The sequence below is a fragment of the Trichomycterus rosablanca genome, chromosome 19 (assembly GCF_030014385.1).
Source record: "Trichomycterus rosablanca isolate fTriRos1 chromosome 19, fTriRos1.hap1, whole genome shotgun sequence".
NCBI classification, from domain to species: domain Eukaryota; kingdom Metazoa; phylum Chordata; class Actinopteri; order Siluriformes; family Trichomycteridae; genus Trichomycterus; species Trichomycterus rosablanca.
This window is the reverse complement of record NC_086006.1, coordinates 4,660,646-4,674,052: the sequence shown is the minus strand read 5'-3', so window position 1 is coordinate 4,674,052 and position 13,407 is coordinate 4,660,646. Positions and strand designations below refer to the sequence as shown.

Here is a 13,407-nt window from a genome sequence, read left to right as displayed (position 1 = left end):
GCAGTTGAAAATACCCAGAAATTGTACAAATGTTTATTATTTGCCGTTTAATATTTCATTTACTGCTGCCTGTCCCATTTGAGAACATGACAGCGCCGAGTTTGTTTGGAACTATTGAGGGTTACATGAACCACGTGACCGCGTAGCGGCGAGATCAAGGAGTGTCGCAACTCTCTCTATCTACGGCTCTGGTCGAACCAAATCCAAATCTGTTTGAGAATGCACTGATAAATGTTGCAGGAGCTTCGTTTTAGAGTAAAACTGTAATATATTCTTGCTGCCATATTTCATTAAATTGCTATTACAGTTCTGATAGAACGATTACTCACTTTATTATTAACAACATTAATGTATTTACATTTTGTGTGTACAAGTCGGTTTCCAGCAATAATTTATGAACTAGACTTGAGATATTTTATAATGTTTTCTCATCTCAGCTCTTTTGTGCTTATTATTGATTATAAAAACAGACTGTATTTTTATGTTTTCCCCTCCTCCCTTTTCAAACACGGTCTCTTAATGTTCTGGCAAGGGGCCCCGGCATTAAGAGACTGAAATAAAGTGCATTTATGTTTGATGCATAACTTCATAATTTACATTCCAACATTTATTAGAGGTGACAAATGAGTGTTTGGTCCACTCATGCTTTTCCACAATGCGGCACTCGTTCAATCCATATAAATTACGGCGGGGATTGTGAGTGCTGGTGCGAATGATCCTATTATATTTATGCAGCAGCACACACGCGGGCCTGGTGTGCTTAGTGTAACAAGAGAGACGAGGGAGCGCGGGCAATTTGTGATCAGATTCAAAGCCGTGAATTCAGCGGAAAGTCTCGAGGAAAAATAAATAATCTGGGGTTGAACCCAAAAAGCAGGTTTTAGGCAATTTAATATCCGTAGGGGTAAATAATACCAGACACACACACACACAGTCGTGATTTCTCTATCTGATACGATTCATGGTACTGAGGTGGCGATTCAAGATGCAGGATTGGACTGTACTTAAATTTAATATAAGAAAAAAAACAAAAGAAAATGTACACGTGAGCAAAACTGCTTATAAAGGATATAAACACAAAAATGCATCAAAAAATGAGACGTGTCAAAAGATTTTAGAATTCTCTGCCAAGTTTGTCCCAAACTTTTTTAAATAAAAGGTTTATTCATCTAAATCAAGTTTTATTCTCTTTAATTTTTGTACATTAACCTTTGGTCAATTTAAAATGACACTAAAAAAAAGCACAAATTAAGAAAAACTGCAGTTTATCCACTAATTCAACTTTCCGGGATGCAGCAGTAAATTGCACAAGAACACTACGGATGGAATTTAGGGTTCGAATCCCCAGTGGTTATTTCAGCAGGCATCTAGTACATACAGACATGATTGGGTGATGGTTAAGGCCCTGTGATAGATTGGCTATCTGTCCCGGATGTATCGCTGCACTGTGCCTAGTAATTCCAGGAGGCCAATCCACTCCCCCAAACATGGCCCGACCGGCTGATAGCACAGCTGATATTCAAACCTGGGTCTCAGTAGTAGTGGGCTCATGTATAATAGACCGCTTCTCCACCCAAGCACCAATAACAACGCTTTTCATGCTAATGTCCTGGAAAAGTGCTCATTCAAACAGTTCCACTGATTCAACCTGCTGTAAATAGAGTCCAACACACACAGTTTCAGTTTCTGTACATTCAACATCCTGAAATGTTTAAGCAATCAACCCAAAACAACTACAAAAAAGTAAAAACGAGGAATTAAAAGCTCACTTGAAGGATTAACAGGAACTAAATGAGTCCTAAATGTTTATTTAATGTGAAAGATGAGCGATTAGGCACCTGTGATGTGCTTGTTTGGGTTGCATTGAGTGTGACCTCATATCTCCAATTCATCTCACAATGCATGTCTTTGGACTGTGGGAGGAAACCGGAGCTCCCGGAGGAAACCCACACAGACATGGGAAGAACATGCAAACTCCACACAGAAAGGACCCAAACCACTCCACCTGAGAATCAAACCCAAACCGGGACCTTCTTGCTGCAGGGTGACTGTGCTACCCACCGAGCCACCATGCCACTCAAAAATGTCCTGGTTTTCAAAGGGTGCAACTGTTAATTTTATTTATTTAATTAGGATTCTAACGTCAAGTTTTACCGTTTGGTTACATTCATGACAGGACTGGTAGTTACAGGTTACACAAGATTCAAGTTCAGTCTCAAACACCATCACGTCCAATTTTGTAGCTCCAGTTCACCTCACTTGCACATCTTTGTACTGTGGGAGGAAACCAGAGTACCCAGAGTGAACCCACACAGACACACACGGGGAGAACATGCAAACTACACACAGAAAGAACCTGGACCGCTCCACCTGGGAATCGAACCCATAGTGCATCTGCACTAGTTCACTAGTTCGAATGAGAGTGCAGCTGATGCTTTATGTATGCATCATGTCAGAGTATTGTTACACAGCGAGACACCACCATCCTGTACCAGACTGACCAAGCGCTACACCAAACCAAACACATGCATCAAACAGGCCAAAAATCCTCCCATTCAAAGGAACACTGCACAGCAACAAACACCTTGCAGGAGAAGTTTGGCAACTTTCACCTCTTCCCGTGTGAATCTCCCTCACCCGATAACCGCTATAAGCCAGCGTGTAATGTTAAATAATTACAGAGAGCAGCATTTTCAGCAATGTAGTTACAAATGCACCATGGGAATCCCTCCATTTAAACAAATAACTGGCGCTGCAGGGGAGTCGGCAGATGAATTAACAGCTAATAACTTACTGCGCGCGCCGATAAGGAACGTTCCCAACGTGTCAATTACAAACCCTTTTCTTCTGATTTGCAGACTTCTAAAAATAATTCCAAACTTTAAAATGCTACAAGGAAATGTAGACCCAGGACTTCGTACTGACGAGGTGCGACTGACAAAAAAAACCTGACGCCTCAGTCACGCTGACATTCATTAAAATCTGAGGGACAGGGCCAGGAATGAAAAAGACGCTGACGTACCGAAGGGTCTCAGTACCTGCATTACCACAGTGGTTTACTTATTAAAGCAGGGATGTTTCCTGTCAATCAGGGGGCCATCACGTCTCCTCATTTGCGGCGGAAAAACTGGCATAATTGCTTCTTATACTAATCAACACAACTTGGGGTAATTATGCCTTGAAAGTGACATTGGGGGTTGAGTGGGACGTGGGATGTGTGTGTGTGTGTGTGTCAGAGGGGAAGCAGACAGATTTTAAAGGTGGTCTCTTACTCTTTCTCTCCAACTGTCTCTTATACAAGTTTTAACCAACATACAAATAAAGAAGAGAGGAAACGTCAACATCAGTCTCAGTAATGAGAAAGCTGGCCGAGGTAAACACCACACACAACGTCTGAAGGAACTTGGACAAAAGTATTGGGACACCACTTCTAATTTTTAAATGTATGTGTTTCAGCCACAACAGTTCCTAACAGGTGTAATAGATCAGTTATATAAAAAAACAATTATATGCTTCCAACTTTGCAGCAACAGTTTAGGGAAGGCCCTGTCCTGTTCCAGCATGACTGTGCCCCTTGCACAAATCAAGCTCTATAAAGACATAAAGAAAACTCCAGTGACCCACACAGAGCCCTGACCTCAGCAACACCCTACAGCTTTGGAATTAAGTGGAACATCAGTTGCATTACAAATGCTGTCATCTTTTGACTGACTGAGCACAAATCCCCTCAGACATACATCGAAATCTTGTTAAAAGCCTTCCCAGAAGAGTGGCTGTTCTTAAATATAACTGAAAAGATCACACAGGTCACTCTACTGAACACCGTTTTTTTTTTTATTAGGATGTCCAACAAGCTTATAGTCAGGTGTCCAAATACTTTTGGCTATATAGTGTAATATGCCATGTTTTCTTTTGTGAGCATTCAAGCTATGGTAAGGTGAAGAGATCCTGTAGTACAATCTGGAAAAATCATTCAGCTATAAAACCATGGAGTTCGACTGTGGGGATTTTATGTCCAAAAAGCACCAGACACTGATGCCTGCACTAAACCCCAGGTGCTAAAACTATCCATCAGTGGTGCTATCAGCCAGTCGTTAGGTGCGCTCTCAGTGCTGATCCCAAGTCTGGATAAAAATAAGGAAGGTTTATTTCATTTCAAGGTTTATTTCTCTGCTTTAGCCTGGTCAGGGTCACTGTGTGTCTGGCTTCCTCAAAATCAATAGGTGCAATGCAGTAGCACACAGAATTATTTTTTTTTTTTCTTCAAGACAGGTTAGTACATGCAGATGCTAGTAGAAGTGCTTAGTTAGTTGAGTTAGCTCTTCAAACAGACAGGAAGTTCATTCCACCACCTGGATGCCTCAAGTCTTTCTCGAGTAACACTGAGGAAGAAGAAGCGATGACCTGCACTGCAAGTCTCCGTTTCTGCATCCAGCATAAAAAACCTTTGCTAAAAAAAAGTAGTAGCTTCCCTAAGCTGTTGCTGAAACACATGAATTGTAGGGACAGTTGTAGCCTAATGGTTAAGGAACTGGACTAGTAATCCAAAGGTCGCTGGTTCAAGCCCCACCACTGCTAGGTTGCCACTGTCTTGAGCAAGCCCCTAAACTTCAATTGCTTATACTGTCAATTGTCAATATACAGTATACAGTCACAGTACTGCAAGTCTCTTTAGATAAAAGCATCTGCTAATGCAGAAAATGCAAATGTAAATGAATTTAATAATTAGAAAGTGTGTCCCAATACTTTTGCAACCATCCAACCATCCAATATTTACAAAAAAGAGAGATTAAGAAAAGAAAAAGGCTTTTGATGTGGGAGAACGTCCGGCCGTAAATCTAAAATGCATTTGTCCCGTCTGAGATCCGCTTCACGAATCTGGTCCAGCAGCACACAGGAAACCAAACACAGAAAATAAGGAAATCTGGTCTCCACACATCTCAAACTCTTTGTTATCATCAAAGGACCCAGAGGAAAAAAGATACAAAATATAAAATGTAAAAATAATACTGGATTGAATTCAAGAAACAAAGAATTTAATTCCATAAAGCATAATCAGAGAGATTCTGAGGGTGTCGTGGGGTTTCGTAGAAATGTCGCCCCTTAGTTCAAACCAGAAACTGAATCAGGCTGTGAGTGTCATATCAGTAAACAAACAGGGTTTCAAAATTAAAAAAAAAGGTCAAAGCAGCCTGGCTAAGGGGGGAAAGCCTGGCACCCGAGCAGAGCTTTTACAGGAAGAAAAGTTGTGTGATTCAATTCACACCCCTTATCAGTGAAGCGTAATGAGTCAAAAACAGACACGTGCTTAAACACGAGGCATTTTCTGAACCCGCATCCGCAGCCCTCGAGTCGCACGTCGAGCACGCACCATAAATCTGACGTGAAATCATAATCATAAAAGCAATTAGCTGACCCTGCGCCGCTCGTCCTTGGACGTGACAGTGAGAATTCATACACAGGCCTCCAAGGAAGTGCAACACAGCAACAATAAAGCAGCAGGTCCTTCCTGTATCATTAAACACAAACTGAGAGCTCAGGACGAGCTGGTGGCGCTCTCAACACCACGGCGTTACACTCGGCTCCCACCACGGCTACGGCCCGGCGATGGGTCTCATACAGAGAAAAAGTCTTGTGCCTACGACTAATTTATACTTTTGAATACGTTTCTCGGTTCTATTGTTTGTCAGGGAGCGTGCCAAAAATACACTAATCTGCACACTGGACCTGGGATCTCAGTTCTGCCATCCGGCTGGGCTGAGCGGCCACATGAACAAAAATTGGCCTGTTGTTCATATAGGGGTGGGGTAGGAGTCTCCTCGTAACTGATGCAACTACGACCCCTGCTGGCTGATTGATGGCACCTGCACAGAAGTGGGGAAGTAGAGTGTTGATCAGGGTGTGTCTCTCCGTACACAGGGCTGATCCGCATTAGCACTCGCCTAGTGCAGGTGAAAATATGCATACGGCTGCTGCCCACGTGTCGGAGCGGGCGTGGGTTAGCTTCGTTCTCCTCAAATCAGAGCAGGGATCAACATTAGTGGAGAGGAAGTGTGATGCAATAAATCAGGTGAAAAAAGGGAGAAAATGCATAAACAAAATACCCCCAAAAAATAAAATACACTAATCTCAACAGTAAAACAACAAGCTAATTTCCATATAATTTTCAACACAATATACCATAAAATATTACAAACCAAAACACAGATTCATACATTATATGACCAACTTACACCAAACATTTATTAATTATTTATTCAGATTTTAATGTCATGTTTTACACACTTTATTAAATATCTTTATAAAGTATTTATTGTCTCAGGAGTAGTAATACATTCCATACAAGAATGGTGACGTTAGCTGAAAATTGCTTTAAACAATAGTTCAATCATTAATACTTAGAACAAACGTCATTTATTTTATTTACCGTAAATCACATGACCACTCAACTTTCATCCTTAATGAACAGTAGAACTAGAAACGCCGTGGGCTTTGTCCTGAGCAGCGCCTCCTACTTAACACCACTGTGTTCTGTTTGTTCCCAATACAACAAAGCTCATTTTCAAAACTAACACACCAGTAACATAAGTCTCCCCTAACTGGAGGGCACAGGGGACAGCAAAGAGGAACCGGATAAAGAATCACACAGTAAATAAGAATGAACGGATAAGACAATAGGAGAACGTGAGGGAAAACTAGTGACGCCGGCCATAACGTTGACATCTTGTCTGGCTGTGGAGTTTTTCTTTCCACCGACGTGGCATCAATAGCAGAGGGGCTCCGGAAATTCTGAGACTGCTGAGCCAAAACAGATCACTTCAAAGCGCCTTATTTAACGCTCGCTAAATTTTTCATCACAGTCGCTTAATATCCTGGGGAAGGCGAGCTTTTGAAGTCTCAGCGAGACCGGATCGTTCTTCTGACGACTTTCCCTTTTTTCCCCCCCTCTGCTCCTTTTTACCTCCTCCCTTGGCTTCTGCATCCCTGGCTTTTTTTCCGACAGGAGGCCAGTGATATTTGGGGTACAGAGAGCGACCCCAGCGGGCAGTGCCAGCCTGCAGCAAGCCACAATACTGCCACACGGTATGAAGTGGTCATCGTGGGCACTGCATGCTAAAGTAAACACGACTGAACTCCACCAGAGGGCAAAACACAACCGTCACATACAGACTACAAATATTATTCAACCCAGAAAATATAGAATATAGAATAAAAGGGCGCTCGGGTGGTGCAGCGGTAAAATAATATTTATTTATTTGTATTTTAATGCCATGTATATCACTAATATTTGTGTCATTTGATGGCAAAACAGGTATTATATTTCTGTCTGTTTATTTTATCTTTATAATTTGGGTATTTTATATTTTCATCTTTATTTTTATGGCTGGTATCTCAAATACATCGTATCGAGTCTCAGTTCTGCCTGCCGACTAAGGCTGAGCAGCCACATGAGCAATGATTGGCCTGTTGTTCAGATAGGGGCGGGACTAAGCCGCATAGGGTCTCTCTCACTCATAACTCGTGCAATTACGACCTCTGCTGGCTGATTGATGGCACCTGCACAGAGATGAGAAAAGAGTGCTCTCAGGGTGTGTCTCTCCGTACACAGTGCTGAGCTGCACTGCACTCATCAAAGTGTAGGTGATAAGATGCATACGGCTGCTGCCCACGTGTCGGAGGGGGGCGTGGGTTAGCTTTGTTCTCCTTAATCAGAGCGGGGATCGACATTGGTTAAGAGGAAGCATGACGCAATCGGGCAATTGGATGCGCTAAAAGGGAGAAAAAGCTTAAAAATTTTTTTTTTTTTAATAAAAAAGACTGTTCTTGTGTAAGAATTTCTTTTATGGTTGTGCAGGAGTAAAATATGCTAGCCTACTATTCCAGAGATCTGGGGTTCAAATCTCAGTGGTGCTATCAGCTGGTCAGACATCTACACAGACACAACTGGACGTGTTCGAGAAGACGGGGTAGCTAAAAAGCCTAGACATTGTGAGGGGCACTTGTCAGTGAGCACTTAGTACCGGTCCCAAACCCAAAAAAATCAAGGAGGGTTGCACCAGGATGGAAATCCACTGCAAGATCTACCAAATCTGTGAAAATGAATTATAAATAAGACAAAACAACACCGAGCCAAGCAACGGAAGGAGAAATAACCTTAGCACTTGAGTCTGAACGCAGCGAGTGGCAGCAGAGGTTTAAACCTGGCACCACTCAGACGGGCACGGCTACCCGGCACGACTGGAGCGAGGTGAGTCAGAAGTGGTTAATGTGACTGGTGTGCCCGAGCTGACACGCAGCCTCCCGCCAAGCCCGGCACCAGTCCCCTTCCTCTCATCCACATCAAATCCTTTCAGACACAGATTTCAATTATTCACCTCATCCAAATAATGCTTTGTGACATGAATTATCCAGCACTGTAATAATCCACTTAAGTGGCAAAGAGCAGCTCATCAAAAAGAGAAAAGAACAGGGGAACGCGACTTGTCTACCAGTCGGGGAATCAGGCGGCTTTAATAACCTACATTTCTTCTGCTTTACAGAAAAAGAGCTTTTAGCTAGGTTTCATTTCCCATTAAACAAAGTGAAATCGTTTAGAAACTCATCGTACAGAGAATAGAAACATGTCACATCTGCATCAATTAGTGACAAAGTACAAAGACAAGACTGGTCTGGACTTTTAAATGAAATACATAAACATACAACATTAAAATAATAAAGAATTCCATTTCATTTAGCAAAGCTTAGTAGAAATGCACTCATAAACCACACAATATTTATATTGAATTATTTGTGATTTATTTAAAGTGGTTAGTCTGGCAGTTTGTTTCACTGTTTTTTTCCTTTAGAAGGACATTTGATAGAAATTTCCTAAATGCAATGTGACACAGCTGACTGGCAATCGACCACCTTGCTCGTAAGCAAAACAATCTAATAAAGTTCAAATGATCAACCCCAAAATTCACTAAATGTCATTCAGGGTGGATTTCAGCTCTAATCTACGTGTAACACAGAACAACAAACGTCTCTCTTAATGCCTTAAACACATTAAAAATGTTTAGACTGAAATACTGGTGATGCATTTTGTGTTGATAGTGCTTATTTGTTGTACAGTGCTGTATTTATCTATATGTAGTCTATGGAACAGTTGTGTGAGAGGACATTGCCCACATATTTACACTTTTGTTTCCTTCTTTTGGCTGCTCCCTAATTATGGGGAGTCACAGGCACAACAGATAATTCTGGTCTGACTACAAAATTATTTATTTATTTATTTATTAGGATTTTAACGTCATGTTTTACACACCTTGGTTACATTCATGACAGGAACGGTAGTTACTGGTTACACCAGATTCATCAGTTCAAGTTTAATATCAAGCACAGTCATGAACAATTTTGTATCTCCAATTCACCTGGACACTGGGAGAACATGCAAACTCCACACAGAAAGTAGGTCTGCATCCATGATTTAAAACAGTTCTAAGGCATGATGCATCCCTCCTTATTTTATCTGGGCTGAGTAGGTAGCAATAAATGTATAAAATAACAAAATCATAAGGTATGATTTAATGATTTCATCGCAGAAAAAGAACGGTGGTGTTGTTGATTCATGAGTGGCGGGTGGCACAGTGCTTAGTGGGTAGCACTGTCGCCTCACAGCAAGAAGGTCCTGGGTTTGATCCCCAGGTAGGGCGGTCCGGGTCCTTTCTGTGTGGAGTTTGCATGTTCTCCCCGTGTCTGCGTGGGTTTCCTCCGGGAGCTCCGGTTTCCTCCAACAGTCCAAAGACGTGCAGTCAGGTTAATTGGAGATACAAAATTGTCCATGACTGTGTTTGACATTAAACTTGTGAACTGTCATGAATGTAACCAAAGTGTATAAAACATGATCCTAATAAATAAGTAAATATTCATGTGTGGCCTCAAAATAGCTTAATGTAGCATTTCAACAGTAATAACTTACAAGAAAAGAAAAAAAATCTGTTAACCATCATCAAGAAATCCAGACTTGCAACCAACACCCCCAAAACACACACACACACACACACACACACACACACACACACACACACACACACACACACACACAGCATATTTTAACTGTTATTACAAATTACAAACAAATTTTATACAGTTTATGGCCCCCCAGGGTCAGACATATAGCACTGATAAAACAAGACAGCTCACTGAACTATCAGCACATGAAAAGCTTGGTCTGGTTGCTTCAGCTTTTGGTAAGAAGCAGATTTGACTCCAGACTCACCAGGGCTTCCCGTGGAGCGTCTTCTCCGCTGCGAGGGCCATTCTGTGAAAATAAAAGTTGAATTAGAGCGCCGCCTAGTGGTATTAATAGCACAACACACACAGTTATGTGCTTCAAAGCTCGATCCAACGTCCAGTTAGACCTAAAAGATGCAAAAATGGGCATTCATGATTAAAAAGCTTGGCCAGGTTGTAAACAGAGCTGGTACCATTATTACCTAATTACCTAACCGCAAGCAGTGGAAGCTAATCATAAATAACACAAGCACTAATCACTATGTTTACATTTACATTTTTGGCATTTTTATCCAAAGTGACTTACAGTACTGTGACGGTATATATTGTCTAAGCAATTGAGAGTTAAGGGTCTTGCTCAAGGGCCCAACAGTGACAACCTGGCAGTGATGGGGCTTGAACCAGCAACTCTTTGATTACTAGTCCAGTATCTTAACCACTAGGCTACAACTGCCCTGTTCCCCAGTTGTATATAATATAGGCAGAATAATATCAGGTTTAGCTCAGCGGTTAAAATACTGGACTGGTAATCACAAGGTAGCAGGTTCAAGCCCCACCACCGCCAAACTGCAACTACTGGGTGCAAGACAGGAATACTCCCTAAACAGAGTGCTAATCTATCATGGGGCTCCGGCCCAAACTCCTCGGCCCAAACTCCTCGGCCCAAACTCCTCGGCCCAAACTCCTCGGCCCAAACTCCTCGGCCCAAACTCTCAAACTCCTCGGCCCAAACTCCTCGGCCCAAACTCCTCGGCCCAAACTCTCAAAATCCTCGGCCAAAACTCTCAAAATCCTCGGCCCAAACTCCTCGGCCCAAACTCTCAAACTCCTCGGCCCAAACTCTCAAACTCCTCGGCCCAAACTCTCAAACTCCTCGGCCCAAACTCTCAAACTCCTCGGCCCAAACTCCTCGGCCCAAACTCCTCGGCCCAAACTCTCAAAATCCTCGGCCAAAACTCTCAAACTCCTCGGCCCAAACTCTCAAACTCCTCGGCCCAAACTCTCAAACTCCTCGGCCCAAACTCCTCGGCCCAAACTCCTCGGCCCAAACTCTCAAACTCCTCGGCCCAAACTCCTCGGCCCAAACTCCTCGGCCCAAACTCTCAAAATCCTCGGCCCAAACTCTCAAACTCCTCGGCCCAAACTCCTCGGCCCAAACTCTCAAACTCCTCGGCCCAAACTCCTCGGCCCAAACTCTCAAAATCCTCGGCCAAAACTCTCAAACTCCTCGGCCCAAACTCCTCGGCCCAAACTCTCAAACTCCTCGGCCCAAACTCTCAAACTCCTCGGCCCAAACTCTCAAACTCCTCGGCCCAAACTCCTCGGCCCAAACTCCTCGGCCCAAACTCCTCGGCCCAAACTCTCAAACTCCTCGGCCCAAACTCCTCGGCCCAAACTCTCAAACTCCTCGGCCCAAACTCCTCGGCCCAAAATCCTCGGCCAAAACTCTCAAACTCCTCGGCCCAAACTCTCAAACTCCTCGGCCCAAACTCTCAAACTCCTCGGCCCAAACTCCTCGGCCCAAACTCCTCGGCCAAAACTCTCAAACTCCTCGGCCCAAACTCTCAAACTCCTCGGCCCAAACTCTCAAACTCCTCGGCCCAAACTCCTCGGCCCAAACTCTCAAACTCCTCGGCCCAAACTCCTCGGCCCAAACTCCTCGGCCCAAACTCCTCGGCCCAAACTCTCAAACTCCTCGGCCCAAACTCTCAAACTCCTCGGCCCAAAATCCTCGGCCAAAACTCTCAAACTCCTCGGCCCAAACTCTCAAACTCCTCGGCCCAAACTCTCAAACTCCTCGGCCCAAACTCCTCGGCCCAAACTCCTCGGCCCAAACTCCTCGGCCCAAACTCTCAAACTCCTCGGCCCAAACTCTCAAACTCCTCGGCCCAAACTCCTCGGCCCAAACTCCTCGGCCCAAACTCTCAAACTCCTCGGCCCAAACTCTGGTTGAATCAATGGCTGCTCTAGTTAGTAAATCTGATTGTATACAAAAGTATTGGTTTACTGTCATTTCACATGTTTGGAGTAATTTCAAAACCCTATAAGCTAATTTATTGTGTGTGTGTAAGTAAGTAAGTAGGCATATCTGCATGCATGAAAACCAAACCTGAATAAGTAAACAAACACTTGTGCAAACACTGACTCGACTGGATTTTTCAAAGCCACACTGGTGCAGTTTTAGGTTCAAATTCCATTAAACTACTCCAGTAAGTTGAGCTCTAGGTAGGCTCCGGACTCACAGCACCATTGATCAAGTAGTAACTGAAGATTTACTTGTGTGTTTGTTTTATTTTAGATGTATTAATGATTATAATTATATTGTATTTATAATGTGTTTTACAAAAAAGAGCCTTAAATGCAGTTTTCACTGTTGTGTCCTGATGATTTATCACAGTGTTGGATTATGTGTACGCTTGTTCTTAAGTACAAATTATTAAAAATACGTTTAAAAAAATACCTGAGTAACTTTTATGGGTTATTTGAACTAAAATCACTTCTGTGTGTGTAGTCACTTTTACTCGTGTGTAAACATTTGATGTTTTATATAGCATTGAATAAACTGCACTACATTAAACCCCAGTAATTATGACATGATTAGCAGCAGAATATTTATCAAGCTGAAATGATGTTTGTTGTTTTTATTTCTTTATAATTTTAGCTAGAAAACACTGCAGGTGTTGGGCAAAGTGCATCTACTAGCTTTCTGGCTAACGTTAGCATACAGTTGCTAAGGCAACAGAATAAACAGCTTGTTAATGATACAGAGCCGTAAAACAGCCGACTTTACTGATTTTACATCTAAATCAGCTCAGATTCTGCAGCCACACTGAATTATTACAACTTTAATTCATGTTAATGTTTATAAACAGGAGAAATGTCTGGCCTGCACCTGTCAGAGAGCTGCAGCTGGTTCAAGTTCACACAGTTCAAGTTTAAACTTCATTAAAGCGCCAGAGTGACGAGAGGAACCAACAACACATTCCTGCCCAGTAAACAAACCTGCATTTAGTGCTGAAAGTTTTCACCAAGTATTTACCCACCTGCTCTGGCTGCTCCGAGGAAGCCATCTTCTCCAGTACTGTTAGCTTTTAGCTAATTAGGTGAATGCTGCATCGTGTAGTCGAGCCTGGT

The 13,407-nt window shown here is 42.7% G+C and overlaps 1 protein-coding gene across 1 annotated transcript in view; it reads right to left on the bottom strand.

The window, feature by feature from the left end:
- pex14 (peroxisomal biogenesis factor 14) overlaps nt 1–13,407 on the bottom strand; it is a 77,390-nt gene extending 63,983 nt beyond the window's left edge. Inside the window, exons 1-2 of the mRNA XM_063015448.1 lie at nt 13,317–13,407; nt 10,259–10,300 (exon numbers count right to left, since the gene is read on the bottom strand). Of these exons, the coding sequence (XP_062871518.1) occupies nt 10,259–10,300; nt 13,317–13,343 (69 nt within the window). The 5' untranslated portion in view covers nt 13,344–13,407. The remainder of the gene's footprint in view (nt 1–10,258; nt 10,301–13,316) is intronic.